Below are 22,078 nucleotides of genomic sequence, written 5' to 3'. Positions count from 1 at the left end.
ACCCACCCGGCGCCAGCCCCAGCACTGGGTCACTTGGGCCTCTCGGTGGCACCTCCACGAGTCCGGCCCCGGGCGTGTAGAGCGGGCGCACTGGTGCTCTCCTCCCGGCCCCAGCCCCGCAGCCGCTCGCCCGAGCAGAGCCTGCCCCCCAAGGCCAGGAGACCCCTGCCCCAGAAGAGATGCCGCAGCCGTCCTGGGCCTGAAGACCTGGGTCACTGACCCCATCCCTGGTGGATCAGCCCCTTCCTCTTCTCCAGCGGAGCTCCTGGGCCCTGCGTCGTGCTCACTGGGCAGGGTGGGGGGTCTTCTTCTCTGCTCCTGCCCCGTGTCTGACGCTTTCTCGTGCTCACAGGTGAGCATCTGTCCCGGTGGTCCCACTGCCAGCCGCTCTGGCTGGGAGCCCCACGGAGGGCACTGTGGACACAGCCCTGGATGCCTGACCCAGCCCGCCTGGCCTGGCCGTGCACCAGGCCCGGCCAGGGTCACCAGCTGGCCCCACCCCACCCGCCTGGCCAGAACAGGGAGGTTTGATTTTGGAGGGTTTCAGGATGCAGGCCTTCCTTCCAGGCAGGCCCCGACCCGCACCCTCGTTGTGGGCCTGGGGACCCCAGGGCCGCAGAGGATGGAGCCCAGGAGGGCCTGTGGGGTGGGCCCTGATGCAAGTCTGTGCACACTTGATGCCCGGCTTGCAGGGCGCCTGGCACCTTCTTCTCCTGACTCGGTGGAGGGACCAGAGGGTTCTGAGCGTGGGGGAGGGGTATGTGTGGGGGGAGGAAACCTGAGGGGCCGAGAAGGGGGAGGGCGGGCACCCCGACACTAAGCACGCGCTGCCAGGGCTTTCCCTACACGCCAGATTGCAGACCGCACAGCTGCGCCCACGGCCTGCCTGGGTGCAGGGGGGACCCGATGCCACCTGCCTCTCGGGGGCTGCAGGGGGCACCGGTGACGGGGCGCTGCCAGGTACCTGCCTCCCCTCTCTGCTTGGGTTTGCTGGACTCAGGTGGCCTTGGACATGAATGCTCTGATGGGGGCCTTGCAGAGAAGGCGACCTCAGGCTCCCTCCCACACAAGGTGCCCTGTCCCTGGAGGTTTCCGGAACAGGCCTCCATGGCAGCAGGAGTGACCTGGGAGAGAGCTTGGGCCGAGCTTCCTGCCTGCAGGGGCTGCCAGGCCAGGCGCAGAGCAGGAAGGCCCGACCCCAGCCCGGCCGGACACCTGCCTGGCACAGGACGCTCCATGACAAGCCAGGTCGGGCTGGCTCCACCTGCCTGCCCACCCCCCTGCTGTGCGGCCACCTGCTCCGGGGCTAGGAGCCCCAGCGGCCCTGGCCCCTGGCACAGGCCTGGGCACAGATGGCCCTGTGTGTGAGGCCTGCCTGCAGGAGCACGTCCTCAATCCTTGGGGGCAGGGGCCGGCAGGCATCCAGATCCCCAGAGTTCTGTCCCCGTATCCCTCCCAGGGTTGCCCGTCAGTGGGTGGGCAGACAGGAGGCTGCAGGGCTGCTGCCACCCAGAGCGCAGTGGGTTTCTGTGGGGAGGGGTCCAGGGTCCCTTCCGAGGCCCTGGTTTCACATCCTGCTGACAGCCCCACCCTTTCCTGAGGGCACAGACTGTCCTGGGGGCCGGGCCAGCCTCCCTGTTCCCTAGGGGATTCCACCTCCCTGCGGGGAGAGGGGGGATCACCCAGGTCACCCAGAGTGCGGCCAGGGCTCCTGGCCAGCCCCGGTGGACCACCAGCTGCCCGGCGGCCTGGTGAGCACAGTGTGGGAAGGAGGCCTCAGGGATCTCGTGAACCGCCCTAAGCTGACTTAGACCCGCTCGTGGAGCCCTCCGACCATTCTCTTCTGGCCAGCAAGGAGGCGTGACCCTGCGACAGGACAGGCAGAGACGAGGGGGCAGGGGCAGGCTGGGGTCTGGGGCCCACAGCTGGGCTCTGCTGGAGGTGTGGGTGGGGTGGAAGCTGGGGGCCACACCGAGGGCCAGGGGCTCGGGGAAGGGAGGACGGGCTGTGCCAGCTGTTGCTTAAAGGGCAGGCGGCTTCCTCTTTCCACGAGGGCGCGCCTGGCATCCGCCTCCCCGGATTAGGGCCCAGCGCTCGGCCTGCGGTTGCCCCCTTTGACCACAGGACGCTGGGTAGGGGCTGGGGGGGCCAGACTGTGGCTCTGGGGCCGGCAGACTAGAGGGGTGGGGACCCCAAGACACAGGCAGGCACAGCTGAGAGCCGAGGGGGCCGGGGCGGGGCCCCCAGCTGCCAGTGACGGAGCAGAAGTGAAAGCCGGGGGTGGGAGCCGCGGGGCAGGGACAGAAGCTGGGGAGGCGAGGGGGTTCTCAGGAGCACCCCGCCCTGGGCTCACTTCACCCCAGGCCTCAGGGGGACTTGGGAACTGGCTCCAACGTGGGGGGTGGGCCTGCCGAGAGCTGCCGGTGCAGGGACACTTGCTCCAGCCCAGGGCCCTGGGCAAAGGCCAGGCTGGGGGATGGCCCCGTGGGTCCCTACAGCGGCCCTTGCTGGTGTGACGGTCCCGAGCCTGGGGACCCAGAGGTGAGGGGTGGGGCAGGGGGCTGCCAGGAATTCCCGAGGAGGGGTCCCTCCCTCCCCGAGGGTCTCATCTCCTCTCCCTGAGCCCTCGGGGTGCCCTGACCCCTTCAGCGTGGGCTCGGGAAGGGGGTTCTGAGCTCAGACGGCTCCCATCCTGTCTTCTCTGGGCTGGGGGTGCCCAGAGCCCTTGAATGCCATCAGGTTACACCCAGAGGTGAACCCAGAGGGAAGCCCAGGGCAGCGCAGGAAGACGGCAGAGTCCAGACCCCCGACGGGCTGAGCGCCACGCTGGCCGTGGACTCCCCCAGCCCCAGAGGGCCCCCAGTCTCCCTCGGGAACACCTCCCCCACCCCCCCCATTTCCCTGGCCGTCAGGACCATGGGTGTTACGTGGACCGCCCGAGCGGGGAGCCAGGGTGGAGCCGGGGGCCGAGGGGCTGGGCGCTGGCGGCCAGAGGTGCTCTGGGGAAGGGTGATGAGAGGCCGACGCCAGGCGGAGCCCAGACCGAGGCCTGGGGACAAGCGCAGACTGCGGAGCACGTGGCACCCACGCAGTGGAGACAGTGCCGTGCAGGGGCGGCAGATCTGGACACGGGACATCACCCCCAGTCACACCACCCAACCCTGCTGGGCTCAGTGGAGGTCGTGAGGAAGGCGTGCGTGTCCAGCGTTGGGAGTGGCAGGGCCTCAGCTGCCCTCAACTGGTGTCCATGCCTGCAGTACCCCCGACGGGCCGCAGCAGACGGCTGACCACTCAGGAGACCCCAGAGGATAGTGCTGCGCAGCACCCTGGATGTCCAGGCAGAGGCAGCGGTCAGGTGGACAAGGGACCGCACGGCCCAGTAACATGGCCACAGTGTCCGGCCACCGGCCTTTCTCCCGCTCTCCTCCTCCCTCTGGGCACGTGGGCCAGAAGCGCTCCCTGGGGGCCATGCCTGCCTCATCTCTTGCAGGGCAGTGCCCCAGGGTCCAGCCCTGCCCGGGGAAGGGGGCCCTCAGATTCTGACTGATGGCCCTACAGCTCAGCGGAAGGCCACTCCTGAGAGGGACAGTAGTCAGGCCCAGGTGACACCTGCACCAGGGGGGAACAGAGGGTATCGGGGCCTTGGCTGTGCCCCATTCAGGTGGGTCTGTCGCCCACACCACTGGGCCCAGGGCCCCAGGCACCGCTCTCGGGTCCAATGCACGGGCGGCAAGGGGGCGGGGCTGCAGCTTAGGGCCCAGCCTGCCTCCCTTCCCCTGACCTGTCCCCGACCCTAGGTGGCACCCCATGACCCCGGACCTTGGGGCAGCTTTCTCCTGGGCCCTGCTGTCCCCCGCCCCAGCCTGGCCTGGGTGGAGTGGGCTTCTGCTTCCACACTACAGGCCATCGTGCACCCCTCCCCGGGGGCTCCAGGGGAGCACTTCTGGGCCCAGGTCTGGGGGGCTTCCCAAGGCTGGGGAGAGGAGTAGAAACCCGGGAGCCCTCCCAGGCTGGGGTGTGTTTTCTCCAGGTGACCTGTGAGGCCCCACGGCCTGGGCTGGGAGGCGGGACCTAGACAGCCAAAGGAAGCCTAGTGAGGTGGCACCCTGGGGCCCAGAACCAGGGGCGGGGCGGGGCGGGGCGGGGGTGGGGGCGAGGGGGTCCTGGGGAAGCCCCCAGGTAGTCGGGCAGGCGGGGGGTGGCCCTCTGCTCATCCTTCAGGGCGGCACATTGGGGTCTGCGGTTCTGATGCCACCTGGCCCCCTCCCCGTTAAAGACGTGGGGCAACTCTGCAGGGAGCTGGCCATCTACCCCCGGGGGACAGGCCTCCAGGCCCCATGGGGGACAGGCCAGGAAGGGCCCCCAGCCGACGTCCACAGTACGAGGAGCCGCCGCAGCTTGGCGTGACCTTGAGGGAGAGGGATGGAGGGCGCCCCAGCTGGGACCTGCCCGCGTGTGCCCCGTGTCCACTTGGGGTCAGTGGAGACTGAAAGGCCCCAGGGTCTGACCGACCGGAAGACAGGCGCCCCTTCCCGGGCTCAGGCCTAGATGGTGGCTGGAGGAGGAGCAAGGAGTGCTGGAGAGGAGGGGCTCTGGGGTGGCCAGGCGAGCGAGTATCTTAACGACGTCATCTGTTTGGGGAGGGGCGCCAAAGGACTAACGGGTACACAGAGAAATAGAGAAATATGCCAAGCTCTTTTTTTCTTTTTAAATCAGGCATTTATAAACAAGAAAGCATACATTAATTACATAAAAATAGTTTTCGAATAGTGAGTAAGTCATCATATTGTCATTAGCAGCAGCAAAGGAGAGAAGGGGACGGCAATGCAGACGCTCCAGGCGGGTACGAGGGTGGAGCTGTGGTTTTTTTCCTTAATCGAAAAAAAAAGTGTCGTTTGTGACTCCTGACTTAAAGCAAGAACAAGACGGCCCCCCCCCAGCCTGGTGGGCGCGGCAGGCGGTGTCGCCCAGAAAACCGGCTCGAGCCGGTGGGCGTGTTCTGCCTCAGTTAGAAATAACCCAGAAAAGAAGACAGCTACCAGGTAAGAAGAGAGTCCCGGCAAAGGACCCACCACGTACACGTATGATACACGAGTATCAGAGGAAAAAATATTTACATGGTCGCTTTGTACATCGGCGAGTTCTGTACGAAAAGCAGGATATTACGTGAGTTAGCTGCTCCATAGATATGAATGTTATTGCTGTTGTTTTTTCCCTTCGTTAAAAGTCTTCTTTCAGCATAGAAATAATGAGTGATTAAACTGAATACACGATCATTTCGATAATGGGTATTACACAGGGGGAGAGTCAACAGCCTACGGGAGAGTGCCTCTTCAGAAAAGAAACGCAACTGCAGCTGCACGGCAGGAGCCCGGGGACCCTGCCCCCGAGGACGGGGACGAGGACAAGGGTGGACAGCCCCGTGGCCGGCCTCGCCCAGGGGCCGCCACCGGCGCTGGCAGGCCAAGGGACCTCGGGGCGGGCCTGAGTCCACCGCCCCACCTCCAGCTCTTCCCGACATCTGGGGACCAAGCCGGACACTGGCGGCGTAGACCCGATGGCCGAGACGTGCGGGTGACCGGAGGGGACAGAGCGCGGGCGAGGAGGCGCAGCGGCCCCCACTCGCAACTTGGAAAAACCTATCTCCCTCTGGAGCCTAAAAACTCAGAAAGTAAACGGAGCAAAGCAGGTGGCCTCGGGCGGGTCCCGGGGGCCCTGCGATCTCACTACGGATTTTCAGACTTGGCAACAGAGCACAGCCGCACAGAAGCACACTGACACGCTTAACGCTTTGCTCCAACTAAATCATTTTACTTTCCCTTGAAGAATGACCGCAAAAACACAACTCTGGAAAAACAAAGCTAAACACAGCATTCTGAGTGTTGCGTGACACAACCGACCCTCTACACGACACGGTAATAATGCCCATCGGTGGATATACGTATGGCAGAGGTTTTAAATTCCATGCATACAGATTTAATAACTGCAAAGAAAAACAGAAGCAAAAAAATTTAAAAAAGAACAAAAAAAAAAACAAAAAACAACAACAACAACCAAACAAACGCTGCATATACACGATGTCCCTTTTGCATTGCACTTTAGAAGGGGGGCCGGCAGCACCCGGCCCCCACCCAGTAAACCAAGGGCAAAACCCCACCGACGATGCCGTCACCCGGTCTCCGCTCCACTCGGTCGCGGCACCACCCCCGGCCACGCTCGCAGCTGCCGGGGTGCTGGAACGGAGTCCGGCAGAGGGTTCTGGTAAGATCTCTCCATGTAAATAAATACCATGATTTTAGGACGGGCAGCCACCTCGTCTACTGGGAAATCATTTTTCAAGCTTGGGCATAAGAAACCTTATACAATTCGCATACAGTTGAGAGTAAACGAGATTATTTGGAATAAATGCAAGTAACTCATTGTGATAGTGGCAGATTCAATAGCTACTGAAGACATATTTTGGGGGTAAAAAGACAAGTCAGGGTTTGCTGTACAAGATGCTGGAAGGCACAGAACTACCCCCCGAAGTTCAGTTTTTGCATTTTCGTTTTCGTGTGATTCCCTTGTTCAACCAAGCACCAGAGGGGTTTCTAAACACTTGAGCACTTAGGATGTGAATGCTCTATAAATCGGTTTGCAGTATTTGAAAGTAAAAACCTCAGTTAACTGGGGAATAAAAAGAGAAGGGAAGATTTTTGACAAAGTGCAGTTCTAAATATACGTTTAAATGAACAAACAAACAAAAAGAAAAAGTGAAATAATGCTGTGTTTTGTTCCAATGCTGCAGCCTCAGTCCCCAAACAGAAGGAGCAACGCTTGCCGAATTGAGAGGGTTGCCTGGTCGAGGGCGCGTGTGCCCAGCCAGCGCGGACCCGTCTCCCGTCGCCTCCAAGCACACCTGCGGACACACCTGTGGAAGGCGGGCGGGTAAGGCGGCAGTGTTCCAGCTCATCGTGCCTGCGCGGTGCTCTCCGTGCCCTTCCCGGTGGCAGCACAGGAGACGGGGGTCCTTATGGCTGAAAAAATAGACTCTGGAGAAAAACCCTTTGTGTTGTCACGCGGCCGCGGGCGCGGACGAGCTGCGATGGCTTCGAGGGGCAGGGCGGCTGCCACCCTGGCTCCCTTGCCAGGTCCTCAGGTGGCGTCACGTGTGGGTGGGGCTTTTAAAAGTCAGTCATTAAAAAACATGTTGATTTCTTTGAATATCAAGTCTCCTTATGGGTTTTAAATAGCTTATCACAAAAGTGTAAATGTTAGAACGATCCGGCAAGCGGAGGGCCAGCTGCAGCTACCGAGCTGGCCTCGGCTCCGGCTGCAGTTGGGGACCGGCTTGCTCGCTTGACCTTGGCCAGTAGAAAATTTTGCAGTGGATTCCAAAAGTATGTGGTTCCAAACACTTGCTTGGTTCTAGGCACAGTAAGACGTTGTGCTATATGGACCGGGGCTGGGGGGGCGGGGGCGGGGGCGGGGGTGGGGGTGGGGAGCAGCCCCGCCGGCACGGAGCCCCCAGCCCCGCTGCCCGCCCGCCCGCCCGCCCTGCGGCGTCCGCCCCGCACAGCAGGCAGTGGGTCCGGCTAGGGCTCCAGCTCGGCCGTGCTCTCGCCGCCCGTGGCCTCAGAGCGGGGCCGCGGCCACAGCTGCTCCTGCAGCCCCTTCACCACCTTCTCCAGGTGCTCCCGGGCCTCCCGCTCCCGCAGGAGATCAGCCCGCAGCTGCTCGCGATCGGCCTCCGCGTGCTGCAGCTTCACCTGCAGGTCCTCGATCTGGAAGGGTACGCCCCGCGTCAGCCGGGCCCGCTCCCCACCTGGCCGCCGCCCTGGCCCCGGCCTGACCCTCCGGCCCATCACAGGCTCGCCACACCCGCCGCCCACTGGACCCGGGCTGGTGAGGCTGGCAGGGCCTGGGGGAGCTTCCCGGGCGGCACCAACCCTGCCCACGGAGACCCTGAGTGGGGGAACCACCCAAGCCCCGAGCGCGGCGGCCTCGCGCCTCGCAGCCTCCTGGGCCCGGCCCAGGCCCCCGAGGCGGCAGTGAGGCCGGAGCAGGGGCTACGTGGACCCCGTCTCCCGACCCCAGGCCAGGCAGGGCGGCCAACTGGGACAGGCTGAGACTTTTAACGGTGCGTGAGGGTGTGGGTGCAGCCCTCCCCCCAGGACAGGAGGTGAGGAGAGCCTGGGGCCAGGACAACCCCGTGGAAGGAGAACCCCAAAGCCCAGCAGGGCCGGGCCGGCCTGCAGGCTCCCCACGCCCAGGGCGGCCCCGCGAGGAGGGGAGGGACCCTGAGACGCCGACGGCGCGCCCGCCCTCCCGGCGGCCCACGTACCTGGGCCGAGTACTTGGCCCGCAGGCGGCCGGCCTCGCAGCCCTTGTCGCACACGCGCGCCTGCCGCGCCTGCTCCAGCTCCCGCTTCAGGCGGAGCCGCGCCTCGTTGGCCTCCTTCATCTTCTTCTCATTCTCGGCCCGGAGCCGCTCGATCTCCTTCCGGAGGCTGCGCTTGGCCTCCGTGGCCTCCCGCAGCTTCTCCTTCTTGGCCACGCGCAGGAACTCCAGCTCCTGGGGCGAGGGCGCCGGCTCAGGGGCGCCCTCACGCCAGGCCTCCCCGGCCCCGGCCCTCCTGTGCCCACTGTGCACAGCCCGAGGGGAGCCCCTGGGGCCGGGGGAGGGGGCTCACCCAGGCATCGCGCCATCTGGGGGCCCCGGGGACCCTACGCGGCCGGATGGAGAGGCGGCGGCCCTTTTCGGGGTCTCACCCCCGGCCCCCAACACGCTCACGGATATGCACGTGGGGAGCCACACCTCCAACCAGAACCAGGAAACCGGTGCGGGTTTCCGAGAGAGTGGTTGAAATGGGGCTCTCGGGGCTGGCAGGGCTGTGCTGCGCTGGGGCCACGTGTCAGACGCTGGCTGAGGTGTGAATGCAGCTGAGCCCTGGGGTGACAGACCCGCCCTCGGCACGGTGGCGCACAAGGCGACCAGGGGGCCGACGGCACAACCGCAGGGTCTCTAGCCCCCGCCGGGGAAGGAAGCAGTCCCGGGTGGAGTCGCCCGGAACCGGTGCGCGAGGGGCCGGCGGGCCAGCGCCCGCTCCTTCCCCGCACACTCGTGCCCCCGCCGGCCCCCGCCCGCCCCACCTGGTGGAGGCTGCGCTTCGCCTGCAGCGCGGCGCTCAGCTTCTCCTCCTGCTTCACACGCATCTTCACCACCTCGTGCAGGAACTTCTCTTTGGCTTCCTTGGTGTCCAGGCCGCCCTCCAGGGCCTGCCGCAGGTGCTCCAGCTCCACCTCCAGCCCGCTGCTCGGGGCGTCGGCGGGGGCCGCGGCATCGGGGGCGCCGGGGGCCGCAGGCAGGGCAAGCAGGCCTGGGGAGCTCAGGTCCTTGGCGGAGCCGGATGAGGTAAAGGACGGGGAGGAGAGCGAGGACAGGGAGGAGGTGACTGCAGAGGCAGACAGACGGAGGCGCGGGTTAGCAGGGCGTCCGCCCCCAGGAAGGGCCGGGCGGGCGCCCCCCCGCACCGAGGGCAGGTTTGCGGGCCGCACTCACACTCCTCTCTTCCCTCCACCTCCACCTCGGCCTCCGAGTCCTTGTCCTCCTCTGGGGCAGGCCCGGGTGCCGGCGTCTCCGGGGCTCCAGGGGTGTCCACCGTCAGCTTCCGCTTCCGAGGCTGGACGCAGCTGGTGACGGGCTCGGGGGCCCGGGAGACGACCGTGGCGCAGGGCGGGCTGCTCACCACCTTGTGCTGGGCTGGCGGTGCTAGGGCCACGTTGGGGGCCACGCCCGTCTCAAAACTCTTGTAGGAGTAAAAGCTGCAGGGGTGCGGCGGGCGTCGGGCCCTCGGCATCTGCCCCCCGCACCCCCTTGCCCCGCCCCTGTACCCCTGCGCCCCTGCACGCCTCCGCACCCCCGCTGCACACCACCCCCCATCGCGGCCCCGGCTCCCATGGACCGCGTGAGGACGCGGACACTACAGCCCGGGGCCCTGGGGGAGCTGCAACACGGCGACCGGCCACACCCAACGCAGAGCGCACGGCCAACTCCAGACGCCACTGAAAATCCTAGCTTCCCCCCCGCCCACCCCCCATGCCATCAAAGAACCAGCACTTCTGCAACTGCCTCGACTGGAGGGCTGGGGATCTGACACACAGCCTCCAGACCACATGCCCGTCGAGCTCAGTGATGATTAAAGCGGGAACCTGCTTCCCCGGCTGGTTCGGGGCCCCGCAGCAGGGTCAGGCTGAGCTGGGACGCGGACATGCCCATCACAGCTGGCGGGTACTCACCTGTCTCGAATCAGGGCTGGGAGGTGTGGGGAGAGCTCTTTGTCACTCGCAGAAACCGCAGGGGACCAGGGTCGGAAGGCAGAGAGGCGCTGGCGAGGGTGGATGCAGCCCAGGCTCTGTCGGGAGAGAGGCGCCGTCAGAGGCCGGGCCCCGGGCCGCCCCGCACACCCGCCCCGCACCGCACAGCACAGCACACCTTGCTGGAGGAGCCGGCCAGAGTCCGCAGCCAGCCACACTGCTTGTCCTTCTCGGAGGACGTGGGGTGCTGGGAGGGGGCGTCGTCTGCTTTTCTTACGGAGGCCGGGGGCTCGGAGACCTGTGAGCAACACAGAAGTTCCCGTTGGCAGGTTGTGAGGGGTCCCCCGGGGCCCGGCCTCAAACGCAGCGGAGCACGAGGCGTGTCCAGGGACGCGTACACCCTGCCCGACTCGTCACCCAGGGCAGGCCCGGCCCCACAGCAGTGCTGCACACACGCCCACCGGGCACTGGTGCAAGACAGCAGGAGGGACCCCTGCTCCTACCCTCGGGCCACGGCCGGTCTGGAAGAGGCAGCCCGGCGGGCAGGCTCGCTGGCCGAGTGTAGGACCCTGTCGGCGCCACCCGGAACTTTCCAGGGGTGCCACGCAGCACCCCCAGAGTTCTGAATTTCACCACATGGAACTAACTTCGGAAACCCCCTGTGGGCCTGGGGCAGCTGCACGGTGGGCTGGCAGGGCAGCCCTGGGCCGTGCCCCCTCCCCGCCTGAAGGAACATTCCCAAAATGAACTGAGTGTGTTCAGCTTGACAAGGAAGCCCCCTCGACTTTCCCAAGTCTTGCTGTCAGGGAAGGAAGCTTGGGACAGTGACCCCGGGCCCAGCAGCCGCGCGTTGTGTCTGCTGGACGCTGTGGTCCAAGTGGCCTCCTGGGCTGGTGTCAAACTGCCCCCCAATCTGCCGGCACCAGAGTCCTGAGGACACAGGGTCCCTCCCCAAGAAAACAGAACAGTCTTTGGAGAAAGGACGGTGCCTCCCACCCCCGGCCGGAGCCTGGGCGTGTCCGGGAGGCCACTGAGGGCGAGGGGCTGGGGGACAGTGCCCATGACCCCCGGGCCTGACCTCAGGAGGGGTAGGAGGGGTGGGAGGGGTGGGAGGGGTGGGGGGGATGGGGGGGAGGGGCTCCTTCCGCCCCAGGGGGGCACTTGGAGAAAATACTGAACCTCAGAACTGGCCCGAGGGTCAGCAGGGCCATCACCACAGAACTCAAGAGACAAGGGGCAGGCCCCCCAGGGTGAAGGAGCCAGCACGCGTGGCTGTGTGCGCAGGGGGCCGCCCCCGACCCCGCAGCCAGGGAGCCAGGCTCCCTAACTCTGCTCCAGGCACCATGTAGCCCTCGGGCCCCAGACCTGTGGGACTGGACGGCGAGGCTCTGGCCTCGGTCCCCGCACGGGGCAGTTGTCCCAACAGCCTGCCCACCCAGCCCCAAGAGACGGCGCGGGGGTCCCACAGACAGCGGGGACCGTCTGCTCAGACCTGAAAACACTCACTCCGGAAAGAGAGGCCCACTTGGTGCTGCTTTTCAGGGGAAAGGAGTCGCGGTGATGCCTAGACCGGGCGACACCCACAAGGGTGGGGTTTCCTGTCTGAGCCCAGTTCTCAAGGGAGACAAGCCACAGCGGCCCCGCCGGCTCCTCCGATTCCGAGAAACCTCAGGGAGCCTCGTGGCGGGTGTCAGTGCGCCTCGCGGCAGGGGCGGCTTCCCACTTGGGAGAAGGGCCGGAGCCTCCTGCCCCCGCCTCACCCCGAGCCCTGGTCCACCCAGGACGCAGGGAGGCAACTCGGGAAGCCGAGCAGCCCGTGAGACTCCCGACCCCGGCGCGCCTGCCGTGAAGCTCAGCCAACCGGTTACGAAAGTGAGGAAGCAGCGGAAGAGGAGCTTGTGGACCGAGGCTGGGCGGGCGCGGGGCTGCCAGGGCCCCGAGGGAGTGTGGCCTCCTCAAAGCCCTGGGAAGGACGGGCCGGCGACAGCAGGCGGTCGGGGACAGAGCTGTGCGCGGCGATGGCCGCACGTCCCCCCTGTGCGAGGAGGTGAGCCTGTGGCCCCCGGCTCCTGACCCCGCTGGGCGCCTCGAAGCCCAGGACGCTCCCCAGCAGCGGGGCTGGGAGCCCGTGGCCACGTCCCCACACTCGAGGACCCGTGGGAGCACGTGCCCCGTGCACACGCCCCAGGGCAGGGGGGTGTGCTGCCTGACGGAGAGGCCTGTGGGGACAGTGCCAAGACGTGGGTCCCAGGAGACACCCCGCCGCCACAGGGTGCCGTCACCACGGAGGACAGGACACGCGTCTGCCCGTAGGGCGCTCCCCGCTGTGGGGTCTGTGCGTCACCCAGGGACCTGTGTACGTCTGCAAGGATTTGGGGGTACAATTTGGGAGTGCTGTCACTCCCGTGACTTTCGTGTCCGGCCAGGCCAGGAGTGCCAGCCAAGTCAAAGGCACCAAACCGTGGGGTCCGCTGGATATGGGTGGAGTGGGGTCTGGACGGCTGCTGGGACTGTGGCCACCGCCAGAGACCAGCGCAACGGCAGCAGGCAGACCGGAGGGGGCTTCCAGCGTCCCCCACCTCGTGCTCCCAAGGGCCATACTCAGTGCCTGAGCCCCAAAGGCCCTGCAGGCCAGCCCAGCCAAGCAAACCTGGGGGCTCCTCCCTGCAGGCAGCAGGCCCTGGACCCGCCGCGGAGCAGCCTGCACCCTGTGCTGAGGCCCAGAGGTGGGGACGGGGCGGAAGGAGGGCTTTGGGCCATCGAAGACGAAGCTCACCCTGGGTTTCTGAGTCCCCACCCCCAGCGCTGCACTGAGAGCCCCAGGGTCCGGCAGCACGAGGGCCTGGACGCTGGGCCCTGGCCTGCACATCTGGGGACCTCAGGAGCCCCCGGATGCTGGCAGTCCCCACGCCACGGGCCTGCCCTGCCGCGCTACGCTCCGTTTCTTATGCCCTACACCTTGGACATCTTAAAACAAAGCGACAACGTACACGAGGCAGGAAAGAAAGGAGAAAGAACATTCCAGATGCAGCTCGTGGCACCGGGCTGAGGCCTGAGCGCACAGCGTGACGTCTGCACACACAGAGCGCTGGGGCATCCCGTCCTCCGTGTTCCCAGCTCTGGGGCGACCCTGGCAGTACAGAAAGGCGGATCCCACTAACCGCAATGCAGGGCCGGGGGCCAGCAGGGCACAGAGCCGCCCAGAGCTAACCTGCACGGGACAGAGCAAGGGAAGCCCAGCAGCAAGGGCAGGACCAGCCCCAAAGGGCCTGGGGCTCGGAGAGGAAGGCTCAGACTCACGGCCTCGAACACAGACACGCGGGCAGGGCTGAGGGAGATGCCGCCTGAACACAGCGCAGCGGGGCTGCCCGGGCTGGGCCCAGCATGGAGCACGTGGGAGGAGTGAGCGCCACCCAGGCGCTGCCCGGCGGGAGCAAGCGGCCACCCAGAGCACATCCCTGCTCAGGTCCACGACTGCATCCGCGAGCCCCCGTGGGACGTGCGGGTGACAGGGCTCCACCCGCCCAGACGGGCGCCGCGCTGCCCCGAGACCCGCCACCTGCGTGGAGGCAGGCCCTGTCCAGGGCGCCCCGGGTCACCAGGATGTGGGGCCTCCCTGCACCGCCCAGGGGGCACACGCACCTGCTCAGGGCCGCGCACACGCGAAGCTCAGCTGTGCGGGCTGCGCACTGTCAGCCGCAGGAGAGCAGTAAGCACCCGCCTCCCTGCGCCGGGTTGGTCTGTGTTCTCGCAGCGCAGAGGCGTCCCCTCTGGCCTCGGGGCCTGAGGCCGGGACGCCCGCTGCCCTGGGCGCTCTGCAGGGCTGAGGGCGGCTGGTACCCACACGCCCTCTGGTCCAACAGCGCTGGACGACACGGCTGGGGACCAGGTGGGAGCGCCCACCCAGTGAGGCCTGCGCCGCTGGCCAAGGAGCACGGCCTGGACGGAAGACCTGCCCCACGGGGGAACGACACTTGGCTCCCCCAACTCTTTGCTGGGGGCGGGAGTTCTGCCACCTCGGGGACCAGGCCCAGACGAGGGTCCGGCCAGGCACTGTGCTCGGCCAGGAAGCGACACGCACTGTCCAGCCGCCAGATCCTGGTCGTCGACTTGTTAAGAAGAACAACATCAGCCTCGGTGTCACCCCCTGCCCCCCAGGCCCGGGCTGACCCAGCCCAGCCAGCAGCATGGCGCGCCTCCTGCCATCAGATACAGGAAGAGCGCCAGCCTCTCCCCGGAGGCAGCGAGCAGCCTCCACAGATCAACCCGAGGGGCCACGTCCCCACCTCTCGGGTGTGAGCACACACCTTCCAGGTGAGCAGGAAGCCCCCCGGGAAGCTCACACAGAGCTGGGGGTGTCCTCCAGATGCAGGTGCCCTGCTGTGCAACGTACCTGCCTGCACCCCCTCCTCCACGCCCTCCTGCACCCCCTATATCATCCCCTCCCCATCACCCTCTCCCGCACCCCGCACCCCTCCATCATCCCCTCCTCCACCTCTTCACCAGCACCCCGCACCCCTCCATCACCCCCTCCTCCACCTCTTCACCAGGCGGCGGCTAGTGCGCAGAGCTGCCATGCGTGCTGGGAGAGCAGCCAGTCTCAGAGCTGACCCGCAGGCAGCGGCTCCCCTTTGCCAGCTCACAGTCCGACAGACTCTGCACCAAAGGCCCGGGCAGGCCGTGCTAGGGGCTGGGAGAGCGTCTCACCCACCGTCCAAGGCAGCTCTAACTTCAGGGAAGGGCTCCGGGAAGCGCCGGGAGGACCGGGTGGGCGTGGGGAGAGTGACCGCTGCCGGGTCCCGTGCAGAAGGCAGAGGCCGAGGGGCAAGACCACTGGCCGCCAACCTGCAACACCAACCGCTCCAGGAAGCTGTGACGACGGCCCAGAGCCCGGGGCACCTCCCCCCCGGCCAGTGCGGGCGAAGTGGCAGGATCACCCAAACGCCAGGCCCCCGCCCAAGGGCCACCGGTCAGGACGGAGGCGTCCGGGGCTGCTGGACCGGCACTGCCACCGCCACGAGCTCATTTTCCACGTGGCGGGAAAGCGGTTCCTTGAAAGGACACAACCCAAACCTCCCCTCTGCTTCTCACGTCCTCACCCGGCTCTTGGGGTGTGGGCGGCCAGGGGCGGCCCCTCCTGGCTCCCGAAGGCCAAGACTGTTTCTGCACAGCTTCCCTCCGATAAACTGCTTCCTTAAACCATCTCAGAGAAAACCCGAAGGTGAAGCGTCTGGAGGAACCACGAGGGCTCCAACGGTGTGAGCCCCACCCCCAAGGAACTGCTTAGACGATACCAAAGCACAAGGAACCAAAGGTGAAATAGGAAAGGGGGAATGCAGCAAAATCAGAACATCTGTGCTTCAAAGAACACCATCAAGAAAGTGAGAAGACAACACACAGAACGGAAAAAAACCTTTGCAAATCACCTCTGATAAGAGACCTGGATCCAGAACACACGAGAACTGCAACTCGAGAGAAAAACAACCCAACTCAAGGGCGAAGGCCTTGGATAGGCGTTTCTCCAAAGAAGGCACACACACACACACGGCCAACAAGCACATGAAGATACTCAGGGTCACTGACCATCAGGGAAACGCACCTCACACCCATTAGGACGGACGGCTATGGTCACAACCAGGAAGCAAGTGTCGGTGAGGATGCAGGGAAATCGGGAGCCTGTGCGCCGCTGGCAGGGATGTGACCCGGGGCAGCTGCCGGGAAAGCTGCTGTAGAACCACCCCGCGACCCCCAGTAAATACCCGAGAGGACTAGAAAGAGGGACGGACTCAGACCTGGTACCAGAATCTAGACCAAGTGCACAGGAATATCTGTTACCTCGTACACCTGCGCGTGAATCTACAACCATCTCAAAAAGAAAGTAGAATTTAAAAAAACACCATGAGGTGCCCCTTCACACTCACTAGGACGGCTGTAATTGTTGAAAGGATGGACGCTACAAAGCGTCGGTGAGGATGTGGAGAAACCGGAACCCTGTGCGCTGCTGGTGGGGAGGAACAGAGCTACAGGCGCCACGGGACAGTCTACAGAACTGCCAACACAGTCCAGCAACTCCACTCCTGGGCTTTACTCACGATTACTGAAAACACACCCACAAAAAAATCAGACACGAGTATTCACAGCAGCATTATTCATAATAGCCAAAGAGCGGAAACGTCCCAAGTGTCCATCAGTGGGTGAATGAAAACCCAAAACGTGGTCCCGTCCATCCACACACCGGAGCACCGCTCGGCCTTGATGAGGAGCGAGGCACAGACACGCGACACGGTGGAGCCGTGAGAACACGGCGCCCAGTGAGAGGAGCAGACACGAGAGGCCACACGGTCCCATTCCCGTGAAACGTCCAGAACAGGAAATTCCGCAGACAGGAAGTGCATCGGTGGGTGCTGGATGATGGGGGGGCCCACGGGGTACGGGTTTCTTTCAGGGTGATGGAAATGTTCTAAAAGTAGACAATGGTGATGGGTGGCATAAGTTAAAAGTCACTGGATCATACTCTTAGAAAGGGTGCATTTTATGGCATGTGAATTACATCTCAATAAAGCTATTACTAAAAATATCTATTAGAAAAATAAGAGGAACTGTTGGTTGAAAAGCCAAACCACTGAGGATCGAAGGTTCCTGACTGAGCAGCCCGGGGAGCCGCTCAAGGCCCATGGCACCGAGACGGCGTCAGAGGTCAGGCAAGGTCCCGGCGGGGCTGGCATCCACTGGGTACCTGGCCGGGCAGCCAGGGCACGTCCAGAGTGACAATGTGGCCCTGGCCAGGGTTCCATGGCGGGTGGGTGTGGGGCTGCACACAAACGCAGAGGCTCGGCACGGAGGGCAGCCCCGAGGTCCTGAGGCCCACCCCGGCCCCCGCCTCCCAAACCCTGTGGCCCGGCGTCCTGGCAGTGGGCGCCCCGGAAGCCCCGCCCCGGCTGGCTCTCTCAAGCCTGGTGCCACTTCACAGGTAGGGTCAGAGGGCGCTGCCCAGGCCGCCGCCTCACAGAGCAGGGGGCAGGAGAACCTTCAGCGCGTTGGCCGGCATCCACCTGCTCCCCCCACCAGCACCCGCCCTCTGGCCCTCCCCGCCCTGTGCCCCGACCCTCAGCAGCTGAAGGCCCAGGTCCCCTGCCAAGACATGGGCACGTGGGCACGCCCGGGGTCGGCACCCAGGGGCAGCACCCTCTGGGGGATCAACTCGGCATCCCCTGTGGCCCCATCAGCATCTTATGAGCCACTCGGAAGACAAAAGCAGTCCCCCCGCGGCTCCCAACCTCAGGGACCTTCCACCCACAAGAACGAGCCTGCACCCCCCAGACTGAGGCCTCAGAGCCAGCAGGGCCTCAGAAAAGTAGTGAGAGACGTTCTTACAAATGTACAAATCGGCAAAAACGTGTCTAAGGAGCATTTTTTTTAAAGTTACAGACGTCATATGAAAACCACTTAAAAAAAAAAAAAACAACATAGCAATCTTATAAAAATAAGAAAGAAAAAAAATTTAGGAATCTTAATACAACACATCTATTTCTAACTGAACCTTAACATGGAATTCCACTCCTAACTGATATTGCTGAGTTAGAAAGTCACTGCTGGTCTGGAGCTGAGGCAGGACTGAGGGTCTGTCACCCGGATTCTAGGTGATGAACAAGACACACACTGGAAGCATTCCTGGGATTTCCAAGCCCCAGGACAGGACCCAGGGGGATCTGTCCCCCAGAGCAGGACAGGTGAGTGTAAGTGACCGCAGCCCGGCGGGGGCTCGAGGCGGGGGTCCAGGGAGGGCACGGGCGTGGGGCAGGGGTGGGGGCAGGGAGCCTGGGGTCTCCCCGTGACCCTCAGAGAGCCCCACGGTCCAGCTGCTCCTTTTGCGATCTTCCTGTCATTTGGCGGATCAGCAGAAAAACAGCCAGGACCACAAACGGAGACGAAAAGTTCCTGCTGGGCAGCATCGGGCCTTCACAGCAGCCCGCCCCCTCCGACCCCTGCTGGAGCCGTCACAGCCGTCAGGCTGGGACCCCCCGAGATCGGCGGGGGCAGCCGCCGCCAGCCCCGCTTCTCGGCCCCGGAACCCCCGTCCGCACACTCTGACACCGGAGAAGACAAGCGAGCGTCCCCTCGGCGTGGCGCTGAGCCCAGGAGGAAACGCCCACGTCACGTGCTGGCCCAGGAGGCCCACCACGCAGGGGAAAGCCCCTCAAGAACCCATAACCATGGACCTGCACGGACCCCTAAGAGGGGCAGACGCCCACAGACCCTACACGCAAGGAGCACAGGGTGGAAACACCCAGAGAGACCCAGCCAGAGCGGAGCAGACACAGAGGGAAGCTGTGCGTGTGGGTGGGCACCAGCGCCAGGCAGGCACGTGGCACCCCGCAGAGCGGCCCCGCTCTGCTGGACTCTCCCGCCCGGGGTGAACCCGGTGCCCACCGGGGGCCGGAGCAGCCCCGCTCCTGCAGCCACGTGGACCCACCGCCAAGACCGGGGCCAGCCCTGCTGGGCCCCTGAACCCCTGCCCGGGGTGGGCGCAGCAGGGAATTGCAGGCTCCTTCCTGCAGGGATGCCCGCCTCGCCTCAGAGGGAGGCCGCAGAGGAGAGAGAGTGGCTCCCCCGGGCAAGGGTGGGGCTCCGGGCCACCGCGTCCCACCTAGGCTTTGTGACAAAGTCCTGCCAACACCACCCACGTCTCCTACAGCGTAGCTCTCAGCCCCCATGCTTGGGACCACTACCTCTAAATCAGCCCAAGGGCTACGTCACGGATGGTCCTGCAGATTTTACAGTTCTAGAAACTGCAGAGCTATTTTTGTAAGTACCATTAATATTTTCCACGTGATAATTCATGTTTCATATTATGCTTAAATTAACCTATTTTCTGATTATTGTGGTACAGAGGAAGCAAATTAAATTTGCAAGACAACCCCAAACCCCAAAATGAAGTGAAAATAGCAGTTTTACAGATTTGCTTTGATTTTTTTTAAACTTAAGTGGGTCATCTTTTCTGTTACTTCCACGCCGTCGATGAGAAGAATAAGTTAAAACTTTTCTAGGGAAACCGTCACTGCCCCTCCCCCGAGAACCAGACCTCAGCGGCTCTCTGCTGAGGGGTCCACATTCCCTCCGCAAGGAGGAACCTTTGGCCTGGCTCCCAGAGGGAGGTCCTCCCACCCCCCACCATCCCTCCTGCGGAGGAGACTGCGGGGAGGGGACGGGAGGGGCGGGGCTCCGGGAAGGGGTGTCCCTGAAGACCCTGGACATCAGCCCCGACACTGGGAGGCCTCCGGTGGCCTTAGTCCCCGCCACGTCGCGGACCCGCCACCAGCCCTGCTGCACAAGGCCTCCCACACCCGTTTCCCCACACCCCTGCAAAACCTCCCTTTTAGCATCAGAATATCAGGGGAAGTCCCCCGCTGGACCAGGCGGGGTGGAACGGAACCTTTTCTTTTCCTTAGCAGTCACTGGAAAGTAACTGTTAAAAGGACTTTAAAAAAAAAAAAACCCAAACACCAGAACCCGGAGAACAATGAAGCTGTCCTGGGGCTCATTTTACTCTTAGGACGATGTCCTCGAGGGGTGGTGAGGAACAGCGCCTTTCCCAGCGCCCTGACCGGCCAGTGGGGGGGGCGGGGGGCCACAGTGGTCGTCAGGCCTCCGGCCCTTGGGCAGAGAGGGAGGAGGACCAACAGGCCTCTCCATCCAGAACGAGAGAGAAAGCCCGCAGGCAACACAGGACGCTGGGGCCGCCCTTCTGGAAGGTGACTAAGAACCAGCCTGAGGGGAAGAGGACAGTTTATAGGACAGCAAGAGGGGCGAGGCTGGACACCCCCGTGCCCCACGCGGCCCTCACCCCACCAAGGCCCCTCGGGAAGGTCGGCCTCCCCCTTGACCCCCAACAAGCCTCTGACGCAGGAACCACCAGGACGCACGGGCGCTGTCCCCAGATAAGGGCCCCGATGGAGCAGCGGGCACTCTGCCGGGTCCCCAGCCTCCCCGCCGCCCCTCCCCTCTCCCGTCCTGCCCCCCAGCCCACGTCCGTGCCAGATGCCAGCCTGTCCCCGGCCCCTCTGCTCACACCCACATCTGCCGCCAGGGGCCCCGTGGGCGCCTCACCACACCCATGGCGTGTCTCTCGCCGCCCCTGGGGACACAGCCCCCATGCCCTGCGGGCCCCAGGCCCCCTCCACCTCCGCTAACCGGCCTCCTCCTCCGAGCTGCACGCCCTGCCGGGTGGGGGCCAGGGCCACCCTCCGCTGCTTAAACCTCCGGGGCACCCCCGCACGCTCCCGACTCACAGCTGACACCTGCCGCGCTCGGACCAGGACAAGGTCGGGGCACGCGCGGTGGGCGGGCACGTAGGGGCGTGTAGCCTGCGTACAAACGTACCACCACACTCTCGCGTGTAATCTTCGCCTGCTCCAGGTGAGAGCCTCAGACAGAAGCCCGGGCCCGGGGCAGCTGGGAGTCAGCGGGGACCTGGCAGGCCTTTCACTGAGCAGAGCCCTAAACCTGGCAGGCTGGTGGGGTGGCTCCCGGGTGGCCCTGGGACAGGCCCTGGGGAGAAAGCCCCCAATCCCGACGGGTCACATCAGTCAGGACACCGACGCGGACGCTGGCTGGGGGCGCTGAGCCAGGATCAGAGGCTGCCGGCACATAGCAGCCTCCCACGTCCTTCCAGTAAAGGGCCTTCCGCTCCTCCAAACGCCGACGTGACGCCAGACGAGGGTCTCCTGAGGCCTCGGGACCCTAGGCCTCGGCTGAGAGCGGAGCACCCGGGGGCCCAGGGAGGCTGAGGCCTTGGGCTGCTCAGCGTCCCACCCTGGAGGACACACGATCGGAGGCAGAAGCGGGAACGTGTCCCCAGACTTGGCTTCGCCATCTCACCCGCCCCCCACTCCTGCGGGAGGAGCCGCCGGGCCTGGGGCTGGGAGCCGGAGCCTGCAGGTCTCCGTGCACAGAAAGCCTGCTCTTCCTCCAACCCCGCTTCCCATGCGCCAGGCCCTGCCACGAGCTACGCGTCACAACTGGCCTGTGCGGGAGCCTCGGGAAGGTGGATGCGTGAGCCAGGACCGAAGGAGGACCAGGAACCTGGGGGCCGGGCTCCTGGAGGGGGTGATACAGGTGCTGGGGGCTGGTCAGTTTTGTGGAGGGACTCGGAGGACCAGGAGCTCCACGCCCAGAAGAAAGGCCCGGATCCCGGCCACAATCGGTGTCCGGAGGGCACTGCCACGACTCCCACAGGTCAACTACACCCCAACCTCAGAGCTTACTGACACACAGACACGAGTCCAGAAAAGAAGCCCAGCCCCAGGCGAGGGCACGTGATGGACCCCCGAGCGCCCCCAAGCCGTGCGTCCTGAGAGGCAGGATGGGGGGCTTCCAAAGAGGCAGCCGGAGGGAGACGAGGAATCTCTGCTCTCAAGCGACCCCTCCCCCTGGCTGGCACCCAGCTCCCTGGGCCCCGGGAGGCCCTCGGAAGACGAGGTCCACTGCCCACACGCCCCATCCCACTTAGGGGAGCCCCGCGCTCCGTCCACGGGAGCAGACCCTCCCAGCAGCCCACCTCGCGGGGGGCCACAGAGCCTGAACCGTCCTCGGGGGTAGAGGCCATTCACGACGTTCTCGGGGTCCAAACTGCCCGTGTCAGGAGCTCCCCGTTTCTCTCCACATCAGGATTTTTCCTGTCCAGGGAACACTGTCCCCGTCTTCAGAATCTAAGTAAAAATATCCCCAAGATGTGCCCACCCAAAGGGGACAGGCGGCCAATCTCTGCACAGAATGGGGGTCT

At 64.7% G+C, this 22,078-nt stretch overlaps 1 protein-coding gene across 1 annotated transcript in view; it reads right to left on the bottom strand.

The window, feature by feature from the left end:
* Nucleotides 1-5,790: 5,790 nt before the first annotated feature.
* SKI (SKI proto-oncogene) overlaps nucleotides 5,791-22,078 on the bottom strand; it is a 57,745-nt gene continuing 41,457 nt past the window's right edge. Inside the window, exons 2-7 of the mRNA XM_068538711.1 lie at nucleotides 10,475-10,594; nucleotides 10,279-10,394; nucleotides 9,542-9,804; nucleotides 9,133-9,434; nucleotides 8,324-8,554; nucleotides 5,791-7,763 (exon numbers count right to left, since the gene is read on the bottom strand). Of these exons, the coding sequence (XP_068394812.1) occupies nucleotides 7,575-7,763; nucleotides 8,324-8,554; nucleotides 9,133-9,434; nucleotides 9,542-9,804; nucleotides 10,279-10,394; nucleotides 10,475-10,594 (1,221 nt within the window). The 3' untranslated portion in view covers nucleotides 5,791-7,574. The remainder of the gene's footprint in view (nucleotides 7,764-8,323; nucleotides 8,555-9,132; nucleotides 9,435-9,541; nucleotides 9,805-10,278; nucleotides 10,395-10,474; nucleotides 10,595-22,078) is intronic.

The sequence above is a fragment of the Eschrichtius robustus genome, chromosome 3 (genome assembly GCF_028021215.1).
Source record: "Eschrichtius robustus isolate mEscRob2 chromosome 3, mEscRob2.pri, whole genome shotgun sequence".
Lineage (NCBI taxonomy): Eukaryota > Metazoa > Chordata > Mammalia > Artiodactyla > Eschrichtiidae > Eschrichtius > Eschrichtius robustus.
Note: the sequence above shows the minus strand (reverse complement) of the source record. Positions and strands in the feature narration are given on the sequence as shown.